The 18471-nt window shown below is 36.8% G+C and overlaps 1 protein-coding gene and 1 pseudogene across 15 annotated transcripts in view; one reads left to right on the plus strand and one right to left on the minus strand.

Annotated features, from left to right (window-relative positions):
• The window catches only part of CCDC171 (coiled-coil domain containing 171), a 576357-nt gene that overhangs the window by 548998 nt on the left and 8888 nt on the right, over positions 1 to 18471 (minus strand). The window contains exon 3 of one of the 15 annotated variants that reach the window (XM_077148122.1): positions 16839 to 16921. The exons of the other annotated variants lie outside the window; for them this stretch is intronic. Coding sequence (XP_077004237.1) covers positions 16839 to 16840 — 2 coding nt within the window. The 5' untranslated portion in view covers positions 16841 to 16921. The remainder of the gene's footprint in view (positions 1 to 16838; positions 16922 to 18471) is intronic. 15 annotated transcript variants of the gene reach the window in all.
• LOC143675096 (spermatogenesis-associated protein 17 pseudogene) lies at positions 7169 to 7908 on the plus strand (annotated as a pseudogene).

Here is an 18471-nt window from a genome sequence, read left to right on the forward strand (position 1 = left end):
AGAAAAGTCCAGGACCAGATGGCTTCACATGTGAATTCTACCAAACGTTCCAGAAAGAATTAGTACCAATTCTCCTCAAACTCTTCAAAAAAATCGAAGTGGAGGGAAAACTACCTAATTCATTCTATGAAGCCAACATCACCCTCATACCAAAACCAGGCAAAGATATTACAAAAAAAGAAAACTACAGACCAATCTCTCTAATGAATACAGATGCAAAAATCCTCAATAAAATTCTAGCAAATCGTATCCAACAACACATTAAAAGAATTATACATCATGACCAAGTAGGATTCATCCCAGGTATGCAAGGATGGTTCAACATAAGAAAATCAATTAATGTAATACACCATATCAACAAATCAAAGCAGAAAAATCACATGATCATCTCAATTGATGCAGAGAAGGCATTTGACAAGATTCAACATCCTTTCCTGTTGAAAACACTTCAAAAGATAGGAATACAAGGGAACTTCCTTAAAATGATAGAGGGAATATATGAAAAACCCACAGCTAATATCATCCTCAATGGGGAAAAATTGAAAACTTTCCCCCTAAGATCAGGAACAAGACAAGGATGTCCACTATCACCACTATTATTCAACATTGTGTTGGAGGTTCTAGCCAGAGCAATTAGACAAGAAAAAGAAATACAAGGCATCAAAATTGGAAAGGAAGAAGTAAAACTATCACTGTTTGCAGACGATATGATACTATACGTCGAAAACCCGGAAAAATCCACAACAAAACTACTAGAGCTAATAAATGAGTATAGCAAAGTAGCAGGTTACAAGATCAACATTCAAAAATCTGTAGCATTTCTATACACTAGTAATGAACAGGCTGAGGGGGAAATCAAGAAACGAATCCCATTTACAACTGCAACTAAAAGAATAAAATACCTAGGAATAAATTTAACTAAAGAGACAAAAAACCTATATAAAGAAAACTACAAAAAACTGTTAAAAGAAATCACAGAAGACCTAAATAGATGGAAGGGCATACCGTGTTCATGGATTGGAAGACTAAATATAGTTAAGATGTCAATCCTACCTAAATTGATTTACAGATTCAATGCCAATACCAATCAAAATCCCAACAACTTATTTTTCAGAAATAGAAAAACCAATAAGCAAATTTATCTGGAAGGGCAGGGTGCCCCGAATTGCTAAAAACATCTTGAGGAAAAAAAACGAAGCTGGAGGTCTCGCACTGCCTGACTTTAAGGCATATTATGAAGCCACAGTGGTCAAAACAGCATGGTATTGGCATAAAGATAGATATATCGACCAATGGAATCGAATAGAGTGCTCAGATATAGACCCTCTCATCTATGGACATTTGATCTTTGATAAGGCAGTCAAGCCAACTCACCTGGGACAGAGCAGTCTCTTCAATAAATGGTGCCTAGAGAACTGGATATCCATATGCAAAAGAATGAAAGAAGACCCATCTCTCACACCCTATACAAAAGTTAACTCAAAATGGATCAAAGATCTAAACATTAGGTCTAAGACCATAAAACAGTTAGAGGAAAATGTTGGGAGATATCTTATGGATCTTACAACTGGAGGCGGTTTTATGGACCTTAAACCTAAAGCAAGAGCACTGAAGAAGGAAATAAATAAATGGGAACTCCTCAAAATTAAACACTTTTGTGCATCAAAGAACTTCATCAAGAAAGTAGAAAGACAGCCTTCACAATGGGAGACAATATTTGGAAATGATATATCAGATAAAGGTCTAGTATCCAGAATTTATAAAGAGATTGTTCATCTCAACAACAAAAAGACAGCCAACCCAATTACAAAATGGGAAAAAGACTTGAACAGACACCTCTCAGAAGAGGAAATACGGATGGCCAAGAGGCACATGAAGAGATGCTCAATGTCCCTGGCCATTAGAGAAATGCAAATCAAAACCACAATGAGATATCATCTCACACCCACCAGAATGGCCATTATCAACAAAACAGAAAATGACAAGTGCTGGAGAGGATGCAGAGAAAGAGGCACACTTATCCACTGTTGGTGGGAATGTCAAAGGGTGCAACCACTGTGGAAGGCAGTTTGGCGGTTCCTCAAAAAGCTGAATATAGAATTGCCATACGACCCAGCAATACCATTGCTAGGTATCTACTCAAAGGACTTAAGGGCAAAGACACAAACGGACATTTGCACACCAATGTTTATAGCAGCATTATTTACAATTGCAAAGAGATGGAAACAGCCAAAATCTCCATCAACAGAAGAGTGGCTAAACAAACTGTGGTATATACATACGATGGAATATTATGCAGCTTTAAGACAAGATAAACTTATGAACCATGTAATAACATGGATGGGCCTAGAGAATATTATGCTGAGTGAATCCAGCCAAAAACTAAAGGACAAATACTGTATGGTCCCACTGATGTGAACGGACATTCGAGAATAAACTTGAAATATGTCATTGGTAACAGAGTTCAGCAGGAGTTAGAAACAGGGTAAGACAATGGGTAATTGAAGCTGAAGGGATACAGACTGTGCAACAGGACTAGATACAAAAACTCAAAAATGGACAGCACAATAATACCTAATTGTAAAGTAATCATGTTAAAACACTGAATGAAGCTGCATCTGAGCTATAGGTTTTTGTTTTGTTTTGTGTTGTTTTGTTTTGATTTTACTATTATTACTTTTATTTTTTTCTCTATATTAACATTCTATATCTTTTTCGGTTATGTTGCTAGTTCTTCTAAACCAATGCAAATGTACTAAGAAATGATGATCATGCATCTATGTGATGATGTTAAGAATTAATGATTGCATGTGTAGAATGGTATGATCTCTAAATGTTGGGTTAATTTCTTTTTTTCCGTTAATTAAAAAAAAAAAAAAAAAGAGAAGGGATAATTGGAGATGAAGGGATACAGACTGTACAACGGGACTGGATATAAAAACTCAGAAATGGACAGCACAATACTACCCAATTGTAATGCAATTATGTTAAAACACTGAATGAAGCTGCATGTGAGGTATAGGTTTTTTGTTTTTGTTTTTTTTTGTTTTTTTTTCTTTCTATTATTGTTTTAATTCTTATTCTGTCGTCTTTTTATTTCTTTTTCTAAATCGATGCAAATGTACTAAGAAATGATGAATATGCAACTATGTGATGTTATTAAGAATTACTGATTGTACATGTAGATTGGAATGATTTCTAATTGTTTTGTTAATTCTTTTTTTAATTAATAAAAAAAAAAAATGTGATGTCCTCACGTCATATGGTATACCTTTGTTCTGAAAAAAATTAAAAAAAAAAAAATTCTAGCAGGCTTTTTTGCAGAAATTGGCAATTGATCCTAAAACTAATACGAAAGGCAAAAAACCCAGAATAAAAAAGTAACCTTGAAGAACAAACTAAGAGGTCTTTCAGTTTCTAATTTCAAAACATACTACAAAAAACTATGGTAATTAAAACAGTGTGGTTCTGGGTTAAGAACAGACAGATAAACAACCAATGAACTAGAACTGAAAGTCCAAAAATAAACCCATACTGACTTTCAATGAAGGTGCTAACGCAACTGAATGGAGAAACAATAGTCTTCTCAACAAACTGTGCTGAACTGGATTTTCACATGCAAAAAAGATGAATTTAGGCCATTAATCACACCATACACATAATGAACTCAAAATGGGTCAAAGACATAAATATAAGACCTAGAATGATAAAACTTTTAGAAAACAGAGGAGAAAAATCTTCACAATCTTAAATTGGGTGAAGATTTCTAAAATAAAAAACCAGAAGTTCAGTTAACTAAGGAAAAAAATTTGATAAACTGGACTTCATCAAAATTAAACACTTCTGCACTTCAAAAGATACCACCTGTTTTAGGTTGCTAAATGATGCTGGAATGCAATACACCAGAAATGGAACAGCTTTTAAAAAGGAAATTAGTTTACAAGTTTACAGTTCTAATCTAGGAATGCCTAGACTGCATAATGATAGTGACTAAATATACAAATTTAAAAATGTTTCTGCATGAGGAAGAACAAAGGAATGTCAATAATGAAGGATATTGAAAATAGATGGTAATTAATACTTTAAAACTTTAACGTATGTATGAGACAAGCAAAAAATGTTTATTTGGTACAAAATTTATATTTTGGCTAGTAAATTTCCTAACATAACTTATGTGGACAGCTTAATCAAACACCATAGTACCTGGAATCTTGCATAGGGCATGAGATTTTGTAGGTTTGTCCAGAGTGATGCTCAGATAAATCCTAGAGCGATTTGAACAGTGAATAGGGAAGTATTTGCAGAGTCCCCTTCAGGGAATGGTGAGAAAGGGGGAAAATTCAACTTTCCCAAGTGGAGAATTCTTAATATTCTCACAGGCAGTGGGGACAGCCAAAGCAATAGGCCAAGCCTCCAATTTGAGGGTTTGTTCATATGAAACTTCCCACAAAGGATAGGCTAAGCCTACTTAAAATTTGGCCTAAGTGTCACCCTCAAGAGAACCTCTTCTGTTGCTCAGATGTGGTCTCTCTTTCTCTTGGCCAACACAGCAGGTAAACTCACTGCCCTCCCCCTGTCTACATGGGACATGACTCCCAGGGGTGCAGACTTTTCTGGCAACATGGCACAGAAATCCTAGAATGAGTTGGAACTCGGTACCAAGGGACTGAGAAAACCTTCTCGACTGAAAGGGGGAAGAGTGAAATGAGACAAAATGAAGTGTCAATGGCTGAGAGATTCCAAACAGAGTTGAGAGGTTATCCTGGAGGTTATTCTTACGCATTAAATAGATATTACCTGTTTAGTTAAGGTGTAATGGAGAGGCTGGAAGGAACTGCCTGAAAATGTGGAGCTGTGCCCCGGTGGCCATGTTTCTTGAAGGTAACTGTGTGATGAAATGGCTTTCACAGAGTGACTGTGTGGTTGTGAGAGCCTTGTGTCTGATGCTTCTTTTGTCTACCTTATGGACGGACAAGTGAAACATACAGATTAAAAATAAATAAATAATAGGGGGAACAAATGTTAAAATAAATTTAGTAGATTGAAATTCTGGTGATCAGTGAAGAGAAGGGGTAAAGGGTATGGTATGTATGAATTTTTTTCTGTTTTCTTTTCATTGCTTTTTCTGAATTGAAGCAGATGTTCTAAGATATGATGATGATGATGAATATACAACTATGTGATGATAGTGTGAGTTACTGATGATATAACAAGAACAGAATGAACATATGCTAAGAATGTTTGTATGTGGTTATGTATCATAATTAAAAAATAAATTAATTTAAAAAAAAAGGAAATTAGTTTACAAGTTTACAGTTCTAAAGCCACAAAAATGTCCAAACTAAGGAATCCAGAGAAAGATACCCTGACATCTGTCACATGGGAAGGCATGCAACTGGCATCTGCATCCTCTCCCAGCTTCTGGTTTCAGACGGCTCTCTCAGCCTCTGGATCCTTCTGGCTTCTGGCTTGCTTAGCAACTCATGGGAAGGCAACAGAGACGTCTGCTGGGCTCTGCATCTCCAAACGTCCATGCCTTGGCATCTGCTCCCTCTGTCAGCAAACAAAGCATCTCTAACTGTCTGCGTCTATGTCACTTCTGGTTCCTGTCTACCTTCTGTCAACTCTTTCAGCTACTAGCATGTTCTGGGGTTTCTACATTTTGAAACGTCTGTGTCTATGTCTTTTCTGGTCTGTTTCTCTCTTCATGAGCTCTCTTAAAGACTCCAGTAAACTAAATGAGACCTGCCTTGAATGGGCAGAGTCACATCTTCATCTAATCAAAAGATCCAACCCACAGTTGGGTATGTCACATATCCATAGGAACATTCCAATCAAAGTTTCCACCGTACAATATTGATCAGGATCAAGAGCATATGGCTTTTCTGGGGTACTTAACAATTTCATACCAGCCCACCACCCTAAGAAAATAAGAAGTCAAGCCAAAGAATGGAAAAAAATATTTTCAAACCATATATCTGATAAAAAAAATTATATAGAGAATAAATAAAGAATTCTTACAGATCAATAAAGATGGCCTAAATATCTAAATGGATATTTCATGAAAGAAGATAAAATCGATTCCCAATTTTCATTATTTGTAGTAGTTATATTCTACAACATCACAGGGAATGATAAATTAGCTAATATTGAACTGCTACCCACCAAAGAAATACAGAGCTAGGTTTCTGCAAGCCTCTGGTCACAATATTTCCTCAAGAAATCAATATAAAACCTTGTTTTATATATGTTTCTGTTTAAAGACACCTTATATCTTTTGTTTCCTCCTTAAATTTGTGTAAGATGATTCTCTAAGAAGTTCTTTATTTCATCAGCCTTCTAGAGACTGCCCTCATTTAACCTCATCTAAAAACAGCATCATTGTCTGCAGAACATTTTAGATCAGCATTTAAACAAAGCCTCTCAGCATAAATTTAAGCAAGTTTAATTATAAATTATAATGTGGGGTGGGTAATTGGAATTTATTAAATAGGGTGTTGATTTGTTAACACTGAACTCTGGCCAACACTGTAACTCATGCCTGAACAAACCCATGTATTTTCTCCTTAAGGCCCATCACAGCTTTCTTATACTAGGAACACTAGACAATATACTTCATTTCTACATTTGGGAGCCATTTTAAACCAACAAAATCACCAAGAAAAACCACAAAAATGTGAAAAAAAAGTTACTAAATATATCTTGACAAGCTCACTTGTTTACAGTTTGAGAGCTGAAAAAAAAGATAGTCACCTTGTTTAACCTCAGCTGGGAAAGTGGGTATTAGGTGACTCGAATTTTTCGCCACTCTGCACATTTCCACAAATGGTCACAAAATCACTGTGAGTATTGACTTTGGAGTTACAAATAAATTTTAGCAAGTAGATGAATTTGCAAATATGGAATCTGCAAATAATGACGATCACTGTATATGAATGGCCAATAAAGATTATTTTCGAATGATCCATAATGCTTTTGCAAAATATATTAAAAATAGATAACAAAAAAAAATGTGTAAAACAGGCATATAAAATACCAGAGAATCAGGACAGCCACCAGAGCCAAGAGAGCTCATGCAGCCAGAGACCTTTGGAGATGAAGAAGGAAAACACCCCTGGGGGAGCTTCATGAAACAAGAAGCCAGGAGAGAAAGCTAGCAGACTTCGCCATGTGCCCGTACAGCTGAGAGAGAAATCCCGAACTTCATCGGCCTTTCTGAGTGAAGGGAGGCACTGAAAGAGTTTGCAGAGGTGAAAGAGACATCTAATCTTGAAAGGTAAGAGAAGAAAAGAGATTACCAAGCTCAAAGGATGCATTACCTCCTCAGCACAAAGCAGATTTCAAGTATCTACAACTCGCCCTTCAGAAAAGAGCCTGATTCATGGGAGTTGCGCTTACAGAAAGCAGAGCCCTTTAACACACCATAGGCCTAAAGTTAAGCAGAAGCACTCTGTAAACCTTAACGATTGACTAGCCTGTCCGAGCACCCATTCCTTTTCTCAGTCCAAAATCCTGCCAGCCATTAATAGGAAGCAATGTTAGAGGCCCTTCCAAGATATCACTGAAGTTAATGCAGCAACACTAATAAGCCTTTGGAACCAATCTTGTGGTTGGCAGAACAAATCAACATGCTAAAGGAGGCCAAAGAGGAGCTCAGAACTGATGAATGGATGAGAAACATAAATTTCAAGATGTTTTTGCCATTTTCTTCTTGCCATAAAAATAAAAACCTTCCATTAATGCATTCATCAAGCAAGTATGGTCCTGATTCTTGTAGATATCAACATTTCCGAGATGAAAATCCTAAGAAATGGATCAGTGACAAGGATTTCCAAACTGTATTATCATCATTTGATCTTTTCTCAAAGTATGGAAAACTTATATTCAAAAGCTGGACAAACTGTATAAAGAAAATAGAAGACAAAATCCAAACACGAGGTTAAGGATATGAAGTGAGTGTGCAACAGAAGACCACACTGCCTGGAGTCCTGGATTCTAATTCCATGGCTGTGAGTAATCTTGTCATAAGTCTCTTAACTTCTGCTAGTTTTTCTCTCTCTCTCATCTGTCAGAATTAATGAAATCATCTCCTCTTTCATTCAAAAACCCTAAACTGACTTCCGGAGAAGATGGCGGCTTAGTAAGACGCGCGGATCTTAGTTTCTTCTCCAGGACAGCTACTAGGGGAGTAGAAACGATACAGAACAGCGCCCAAAGCCACAACAGAGATAAAAAAGACAGCATACCCCATCCTGGAACGGCTGGCTGGCTGAGAGAAGCCGCTCGGGTGAGATCGCCGAGGCGCGCGGGCTTCACCGGGCGGGGCGGCAAGCGGCCAGAGTCACTCCCTTCCCCCTTCCCGGGCCGGCTGGGAGAATTGGAGAGGCGGTCCCCTGAAACCGTGGCGGCTGGCGCCCACACCACGCGCGGCCCCCCGGACCAATTGAAAGAATTGGATCGGAAATCCCCAGGCCGCGGAGAACGGTGACGGGTGGGGGAGGCCCCTTCCAAACCCGTGACTCCCCGGGAACGTGCACTCTCCCGGGCGGGCCGCTGCCGCTGGCGCCCTCCCACCACACTTGTCACCCGGGCGACTAGGAAATTCGGACGGGCGCTTTCCCGGGCTGCGGCGGCCAGCAACCCTCCCCGCATTCGGACCCCGGGCCGGCTCGAACCCTTCCACGCCGCTTCGGCTAGCGAACCTCTCGGACGGCGAGAGTTTTCCAAAGTTAAAGGTCCCACAGCACCTTTTACTGGTGGGACCCGCAGACAAACGTGTGCCACGAGCGCCACCTACTGGGCAGGATAAGAAAAACAGAACCCAGAGATTTCACAGAAAAATCTTCCAAACTTTTGGATCCAATACCCAGGGAAATCTGTCTAAATGCACAGACGCCAACAGAAGATAACGGATCACGCTCAAAAAGTTGAAAATACGGCCCAGTCAAAGGAACAAACCAATAGTTCAAATGAGATACAGGAGCTGAGACAACTAATGCTGAATATATGAACAGAAATGGAAAACCTCTTCAAAAACAAAATCGATAAATTGAGGGAGGACATGAAGAAGACATGGGCTGAACAAAAAGAAGAAACAGAAAAACTGAAAAAACAAATCACAGAACTTATGGAAGTGAAGGATAAAGTAGAAAAGATAGAAAAAACAATGGATACCTACAATGATAGATTCAAAGAGACAGAAGATAGAATTAGTGATTTGGAGGATGGAACATCTGAATTCCAAAAACAAACAGAAACTATCGGGAAAAGAATGGAAAACTTTGAACAGGGTATCAGGGAACTCAAGGACAATATGAACCGCACAAATATACGTGTTGTGGGTGTCCCAGAAGGAGAAGAGCAGGGAAAAGGAGGAGAAAAACTAATGGAAGAAATTATCACTGAAAATTTCCCAACTCTTATGAAAGACCTAAAATTACAGATCCAAGAAGTGCAGCGCACCCCAAAGATATTAGACCCAAATAGGTGTTCTCCAAGACACTTACTACTTAGAATGTCAGAGGTCAAAGAGAAAGAGAGGATCTTGAAAGCAGCAAGAGAAAAACAATCCATCGCATACAAGGGAAACCCAATAAGACTATGTGTAGATTTCTCAGCAGAAACCATGGAGGCTAGAAGACAGTGGGATGATATATTTAAATTACTAAAAGAGAAAAACTGCCAACCAAGACTCCTATATCCAGCAAAATTGTCCTTCAAAAATGAGGGAGAAATTAAAACATTCTCAGACAAAAAGTCACTGAGAGAATTTGTGACCAAGAGACCAGCTCTGCAAGAAATACTAAAGGGAGCACTAGAGTCAGAAACGAAAAGACAGAAGAGAGAGGTATGGAGAAGAGTGTAGAAAGAAGGAAAGTCAGATATGATATATATAATACAAAAGGCAAAATGGTAGAGGAAAATATTATCCAAACAATAATAACACTAAATGTTAATGGACTGAATTCCCCAATCAAAAGACATAGATTGGCAGAATGGATTAAAAAAACAGGATCCTTCTATATGCTGTCTACAGGAAACACATCTTAGACCCAAAGATAAACATAGGTTGAAAGTGAAAGGTTGGGAAAAGATATTTCATGCAAATAACAACCAGAAAATAGCAGGAGTGGCTATACTAATATCCAACAAGTTAGACTTCAAATGTAAAACAGTTAAAAGAGACAAGGAAGGACACTGTATACTAATAAAAGGAACAATTAAACAAGAAGACATAACAATCTTAAATATTTACGCACCGAACCAGAATGCCCCAAAATACGTGAGGAATACACTACAAACACTGAAAAAGGAAATAGACACAAATACCATAATAGTTGGAGGCTTCAATTCACCACTCTCATCAATGGACAGAACATCTAGACAGAGGATCAATAAAGAAATAGAGAATCTGAATATTACTATAAATGAGCTAGACTTAACAGACATTTATAGGACATTAAATCCCACAACAGCAGGATACACCTTTTTCTCAAGTGCTCATGGATCATTCTCAAAGACAGACCATATGCTGGGTCACAAAGCAAGTCTTAACAAATTTAAAAAGATTGAAATCATACACAACACTTTCTCTGATCATAAAGGAATGAAGTTGGAAATCAATAATAGGCGGAATGCCAGAAAATTCACAAATACGTGGAGGCTCAACAACACACTCTTAAACAACGAGTGGGTCAAAGAAGAAATTGCAAGAGAAATTAGTAAATACCTCGAGGCAAATGAAAATGAAAACACAACATATCAAAACTTATGGGATGCAGCAAAGGCAGTGCTAAGAGGGAAATTTATTGCCCTAAATGCCTATATCAGAAAAGAAGAAAAGGCAAAAATGCAGGAATTAACTGTTCACTTGGAAGAACTGGAGAAAGAACAGCAAACGAATCCCAAAGCAAGCAAAAGGAAAGAAATAACAAAGATCAGAGCAGAAATAAATGAAATTGAAAACATGAAAACAATAGAGAAAATCAATAAGACCAGAAGTTGGTTCTATGAGAAAATCAATAAGATTGATGGGCCCTTATCAAGATTGACAAAAAGAAGAAGAGAGAGGATGCAAATAAATAAGATCAGAAATGGAAGAGGAGACATAACTACTGACCTCACAGAAATAAAGGAGGTAATAATAGGATACTATGAACAACTTTACGCTAATAAATACAACAATTTAGATGAAATGGACGGGTTCCTGGAAAGACATGAACAACCAACTTTGACTCAAGAAGACATAGATGACCTCAACAAACCAATTACAAGTAAAGAAATTGAATTAGTCATTCAAAAGCTTCCTAAAAAGAAAAGTCCAGGACCAGATGGCTTCACATGTGAATTCTACCAAACGTTCCAGAAAGAATTAGTACCAATTCTCCTCAAACTCTTCAAAAAAATCGAAGTGGAGGGAAAACTACCTAATTCATTCTATGAAGCCAACATCACCCTCATACCAAAACCAGGCAAAGATATTACAAAAAAAGAAAACTACAGACCAATCTCTCTAATGAATATAGATGCAAAAATCCTCAATAAAATTCTAGCAAATCGTATCCAACAACACATTAAAAGAATTATACATCATGACCAAGTAGGATTCATCCCAGGTATGCAAGGATGGTTCAACATAAGAAAATCAATTAATGTAATACACCATATCAACAAATCAAAGCAGAAAAATCACATGATCATCTCAATTGATGCAGAGAAGGCACTTGACAAGATTCAACATCCTTTCCTGTTGAAAACACTTCAAAAGATAGGAATACAAGGGAACTTCCTTAAAATGATAGAGGGAATATATGAAAAACCCACAGCTAATATCATCCTCAATGGGGAAAAATTGAAAACTTTCCCCCTAAGATCAGGAACAAGACAAGGATGTCCACTATCACCACTATTATTCAACATCATGTTGGAGGTTCTAGCCAGAGCAATTAGACAAGAAAAAGAAATACAAGGCATCAAAATTGGAAAGGAAGAAGTAAAACTACCACTGTTTGCAGACGATATGATACTATACGTCGAAAACCCGGAAAAATCCACAACAAAACTACTAGAGCTAATAAATGAGTACAGCAAAGTAGCAGGTTACAAGATCAACATTCAAAAATCTGTAGCATTTCTATACCCTAGTAATGAACAAGCTGAGGGGGAAATCAAGAAACGAATCCCATTTACAACTGCAACTAAAAGAATAAAATACCTAGAAATAAATTTAACTAAAGAGACAAAAAACCTATATAAAGAAAACTACAAAAAACTGTTAAAAGAAATCACAGAAGATCTAAATAGATGGAAGGGCATACCGTGTTCATGGATTGGAAGACTAAATATAGTTAAGATGTCAATCCTACCTAAATTGATTTACAGATTCAATGCAATACCAATCAAAATCCCAACAACTTATTTTTCAGAAATAGAAAAACCAATAAGCAAACTTATCTGGAAGGGCAGGGTGCCCCGAATTGCTAAAAACATCTTGAGGAAAAAAAACGAAGCTGGAGGTCTAGCGATGCCGGACTTTAAGGCATATTATGAAGCCACAGTGGTCAAAACAGCATGGTATTGGCATAAAGATAGACATATCGACCAATGGAATCGAATAGAGTGCTCAGATATACACCCTCTCATCTATGGACATTTGATCTTTGATAAGGCAGTCAAGCCAACTCACCTGGGACAGAACAGTCTCTTCAATAAATGGTGCCTAGAGAACTGGATATCCATACGCAAAAGAATGAAAGAAGACCCATCTCTCACACCCTATACAAAAGTTAACTCAAAATGGATCAAAGATCTAAACATTAGGTCTAAGACCATAAAACAGTTAGAGGAAAATGTTGGGAGATATCTTATGGATCTTACAACTGGAGGCGGTTTTATGGACCTTAAACCTAAAGCAAGAACACTGAAGAAGGAAATAAATAAATGGGAGCTCCTCAAAATTAAACACTTTTGTGCATCAAAGAACTTCATCAAGAAAGTAGAAAGACAGCCTACACAATGGGAGACAATATTTGGAAATGACATATCAGATAAAGGTCTAGTATCCAGAATTTATAAAGAGATTGTTCAACTCAACAACAAAAAGACAGACAACCCAATTACAAAATGGGAAAAGGACTTGAACAGACACCTATCAGAAGAGGAAATACAAATGGCCAAAGGCACATGAAGAGATGATCAATATCCCTGGCCATTAGAGAAATGCAAATCAAAACCACAATGAGATATCATCTCACACCCACCAGAATGGCCATTATCAACAAAACAAAAAATGACAAGTGCTGGAGAGGATGCGGAGAAAGAGGCACACTTATCCACTGTTGGTGGGAATGTCAAATGGTGCAACCACTGTGGAAGGCAGTTTGGTGGTTCCTCAAAAAGCTGAATATAGAATGGCCATACGACCCAGCAATACCATTACTAGGTATCTACTCAAAAGACTTAAGGGCAAAGACACAAACGGACATTTGCACACCAATGTTTATAGCAGCGTTATTTACAATTGCAAAGAGATGGAAACAGCCGAAATCTCCATCAACAGAAGAGTGGCTAAACAAACTGTGGTATATACATACGATGGAATACTATGCAGCTTTAAGACAGGATAAACTTATGAAGCATGTAATAACATGGATGGACCTAGAGAACATTATGCTGAGTGAGTCTAGCCAAAAACTAAAGGACAAATACTGTATGGTCCCACTGATGTGAACAGACATTCGAGAATAAATTTGGAATATGTCATTGGTAACAGAGTCCAGCAGGAGGTAGAAACAGGGTAAGATAATGGGCAATTGGAGCTGAAGAGATACAGACTGTGCAACAGGACTAGATACAAAAACTCAAAAATGGACAGCACAATAATACCTAATTGTAAAGTAATCATGTTAAAACACTGAATGAAGCTGCATCTGAGCTATAGGTTTTTGTTTTGTTTTGTTTTGACTTTACTATTATTACCTTTATTTTTGTCTCTATATTAACATTCTATATCTTTTTCGGTTATGTTGCTAGTTTTTCTAAACCGATGCAAAGGTACTAAGAAATGATGATCATGCATCTATGTGATGATGTTAAGAATTACTGATTGCATATGTAGAATGGTATGATTTCTAAATGTTGGGTTAATTTCTTTTTTTCCATTAATTAAAAAAAAAAAAAAGAGAGAAGGGGTAATTGGAGCTGAAGGGATACAGACTGTACAACGGGACTGGATATAAAAACTCAGAAATGGACAGCACAGTACTACCCAATTGTAATGCAATTATGTTAAAACACTGAATGAAGCTGCATGTGAGGTATAGGTTTTTTGTTTTGTTTTTTTTTCTTTCTATTAATGTTTTAATTCTTATTCTGTTGTCTTTTTATTTCTTTTTCTAAATCGATGCAAATGTACTAAGAAATGATGAATATGCAACTATGTGATGTTATTAAGAATTACTGATTGTACATGTAGAATGGAATGATTTCTAATTGTTTTGTTAATTCTTTTTTTAATTAATAAAAAAAAAATCCCTAAACTTCTAAAAGGGGAATACAAATAAATAACATATAGAAAATACACCTAAACAATACTAATTATTTGGTACGATTCAATAAATTATAATATTTTACAGCCAATCAATTCATGATTTTTTTATTTAAAATATTGTTTATTTGTAAATAATAGGGAGAACAAATGTTAAAATAAATTTAGTAGATTGAAATGCTAGTGACCAATGAAAGTGGTAAGGGGTATAGAAAAAAAGGGGAAACAAAGGTCAAAATATATTGGGTAGATGGAAATACTAGCAGTCAGTGAGAGAGAGGGGTAAATGGTATGGTATGTGTGAGTTTTTTCTTTTTTTCTCTTTATTTCTTTTTATGAATTGATGCAAATGTTCTAAGAAATGATCACGGTGATGAACATACAACTATGTGATGATATTGTGAGTTATTGATTATATATCAAGAATGGAATGATTGGGCAGGCCACAGTGGCTCCGCGGCAAGAACGCTTGCCTGCCATGCCAGAGGACCCGGGTTCGTTTCCCGGTGCCTGCCCATGTAAAAAAAAAAAAAAAAAGAATGGAATGATCATGTGGTAAGAATGTTCATGTCTGTATGTTGTTATGTTTAAAAAAATAAATAAAATACTGTTTATTTGTGATTTAACATTAACTACCATTACATCTAAGTGCAATATCAGATAACATTTATACATTTTTCCTCAGGATACAGAGGTTCATTGGCTCATTTTTTATGCCAAACCAAGTAAATAAAGGCATTAGCAAAAGGCATAAATAGTTTACTGTTGCATTTTTAAAATATTTAGGTACACTGTATTCATTTAGATACATATATATATCTTTAAAGTTATGGAAAAGCTCAGTTCACAGGCTACTCTTTCTACAAATGTTGTAAAACAACATAAATGATGTAGAACATTAAAAAAAAAAACCAAACCTCAAATACAGAGTTAAGCAACTGAAAGTTTCCACTAAGAGATAAAAACTCGGATTCCAGTAGTTAGAGATATCTAGAACGACATTTCCAGGCTCCATTTCAACTTTGCATTATCATACGCACAGTCAAACAGAAACAGCCCAGAACACACTGTAATCAACTTAAGTTTTCGCATGCCAACTCACCCTTCAGGAACACTTGGAATTATTTTTACAAACTGGCCATTTTGGATCATTGATTTTACACTGATTTGTGACATCATTCGGGTGAAGAAGGAGAAATTTATATTAATTTTCCCTAGGTTTAAATTTGTATTTACATTAGAAAGAAAGTAAATTGAAAAGATAAAAAGATCTGTAAAAATCAAGAAGTGGTCGTTTTTCACTAATGGGATTATATCCACTGATATCTTCTGGTGCTGCCCTCTAAAGGGCAAGTTAGAAGGATTCAACCCTTTAAAAATTCAGATCTCAACCAAGAAATATGTTGATTTGGGCAGAGAAGCAGAATTATAGAAATTTAGGACATAGTTCCAACAAATCACACTTTACATCTTGTAGTAAATATGAGTAATTATCAAACTAGAAATCTTTTTATGTCCCATCTTTTGTTCCCTTAATTATTCACCTCCTTCTCATCCCCACCTTTTATTTAGTTACTTTGTGAGATTTTTTTTTAATCACTTAGCAATACTAAGAGAAAAATACATTATAAGATTCAAATACGAATCCAGTTAATACCTTTATACACTCTAATCCGCTTTTGAAACCAAGTTCCTGAATTCTTGAATTATATTTAATATACTCAGTACCAAGCTGCCCCAAATATTCTCTACTGTTAAATGACTGGCTAATATGCTTATGACATCTTTATAAGGAATGATATACAAACATCTTAGCATACAAAAAAGTGTTTTGCCAGAGTTAAATTGCCCATGTTATGTGTATAAAATCCCCTTTGTTGAAAAATAAGGGGTTTTCTAAACAAAAAAGGAAGTTTTCAAAAATTATAGTTTAATAAAATGATGTGGGGGTTTTTTGGCAGTTACTTCAGGTGAGGGAATTTTATACAATGAATAAAATTCCAAATTAATCTTTTCCTAAATTTAAAAAAAATCAAGTGCCAGTGTATACTAATGCTATTGATTCTTGTCTTAGAAGCTTTTAAAGCATTATGTTGATACCCATTGAAACAATGGGGACCCCAAAGGTACAGTCAATAATCATGATAAAAAATTATAATCTGGGTGGCTAAATTGGGGAAATGGCAGCTTCAGGAGAGAGCGGCACTTCGGGTGGTGGACGCGGCACAGAAGAAACGTTTATGACCTTTTACAGTAAGGTGAAACAAATAGAGAAGAGAGATTCAGTTCTTACATTCAAAAACCAGATTGAGAGATTGACCCGTCCTGGTTCCTTCTACTTCAATTTGAATCCATTTGAGTTTCTTCAAATAGATCCTGAAGTGACAGATGAGGAAATGAAAAAAAGGTTTCGGCAGTTATCCATATTGGTGCACCCTGACAAGAATCAAGATGATGCTGACAGAGCACAAAAGGCTTTTGAAGCTGTGGACAAAGCTTACAAGTTGCTACTGGATTAGGGACAAAAGAAGAGGGCCCTGGATGTAATTCAGGCAGGAAAAGAATACTTGGAACACACTGTGAAAGAGCGGAAAAAACAATTAGAGAAGGAAGGAAAACCAATAAATGTGGAAAAAGATGATCCTGAACTGCTCAAACAGGCAGTATACAAACAGACCATGAAACTCTTTGCTGAACTGGAAATTAAAAGGAAAGAGAGATAAGCCAAAGAGATGCATGAAAGGAAACGACAAAGAGAAGAAGAGATTGAAGCTCAAGAAAAAGCCAAACGAGAAAGGGAGTGGCAGAAAAACTTTGAGGAAAGTCGAGATGGTCGTGTGGCCAGCTGGCGAAGCTTCCAAACAAACACAAAAGGGAAGAAAGAGAAGAAAAACCGGACCTTCCTGAGACCACCAAAAGTAAAACTGCAGCAGCGTGAGTGACCTGAGGTCACAGGCGTAGAACCGTGCCCTGACTGCCTCCCCTCCTGCTTTGAAGGACTCATTTTTTCCCTCACACCTCCACCCCAACATAGAGTAGTATTTGCTTTTTAGTCCATTTTGTTTTCAATACAATTTAATATTGATCAGAGAATTTCTTTTGTACATTGAAATGAGGGGCTCAGTATAAAAAAGACCTTTCCCCATCCCCTACCCCCAGAACAACCAGGATTGGAAGGTGCCAGTATTGGTGTGGCTGTGTAGTTGTGAGGGCCTTGTGTCTGGTGCTCCTTTTGTCTACTTTGTAGACAGACGAGTAAGGCAGATGGAGTGGAAATGAATGATAGGGGCAATGGATTGGATTGAGGTGCTGGTGATCGATTGGCAGGAAGGGTGGGGGTTATGGTATGTATGAATTTTTTTCTGTTGTCATTTCATTTCTTTTTCTAGATTGATGCAAATGTTCTAGGAAGTGATCATGATGATGAATATGCAGCTATGTGATGACATTGTGAATTGCTGATTATATGTGTAGAACAGAATGATCATAATAAAAAAATAAAATTTCTTAAAATCTTATTTTCAATTTCTGTACTTAGTTCTATAAACCATAATATGATTTATACTCTCCTAATCAGCCCAGCATTAACATTTTGTATACCCCTACCAGAGCTGATTAAACCAAAGGTAGGCCTCTCCCCCAAAGGCAGAAATTAATAGTATGAAAAGATGAGCAATAGTAATTAGACGCTTTCTCTTGGAATGTAAATTGAGAGAGAACAAATAAAGGAAGCTAACAGCAACAGGAGCCAAAGCTAAAAGAATGCTTAAACAGAAACCATGAATTAGAGTTAGGACAATGAGAAAAGACGTGGAATTAGTCACAGAGGTTATGGCAAGTCAAAGTAATGGCCAAAAAGAAACGTGAATAGGCAAAAAGATAAGGAAAAGGAAAAAATCTGAGTAATGGAAAGGAATAAGCAACTT

Source organism: Tamandua tetradactyla, chromosome 2, assembly GCF_023851605.1.
Source record: "Tamandua tetradactyla isolate mTamTet1 chromosome 2, mTamTet1.pri, whole genome shotgun sequence".
Classification (NCBI taxonomy): domain Eukaryota; kingdom Metazoa; phylum Chordata; class Mammalia; order Pilosa; family Myrmecophagidae; genus Tamandua; species Tamandua tetradactyla.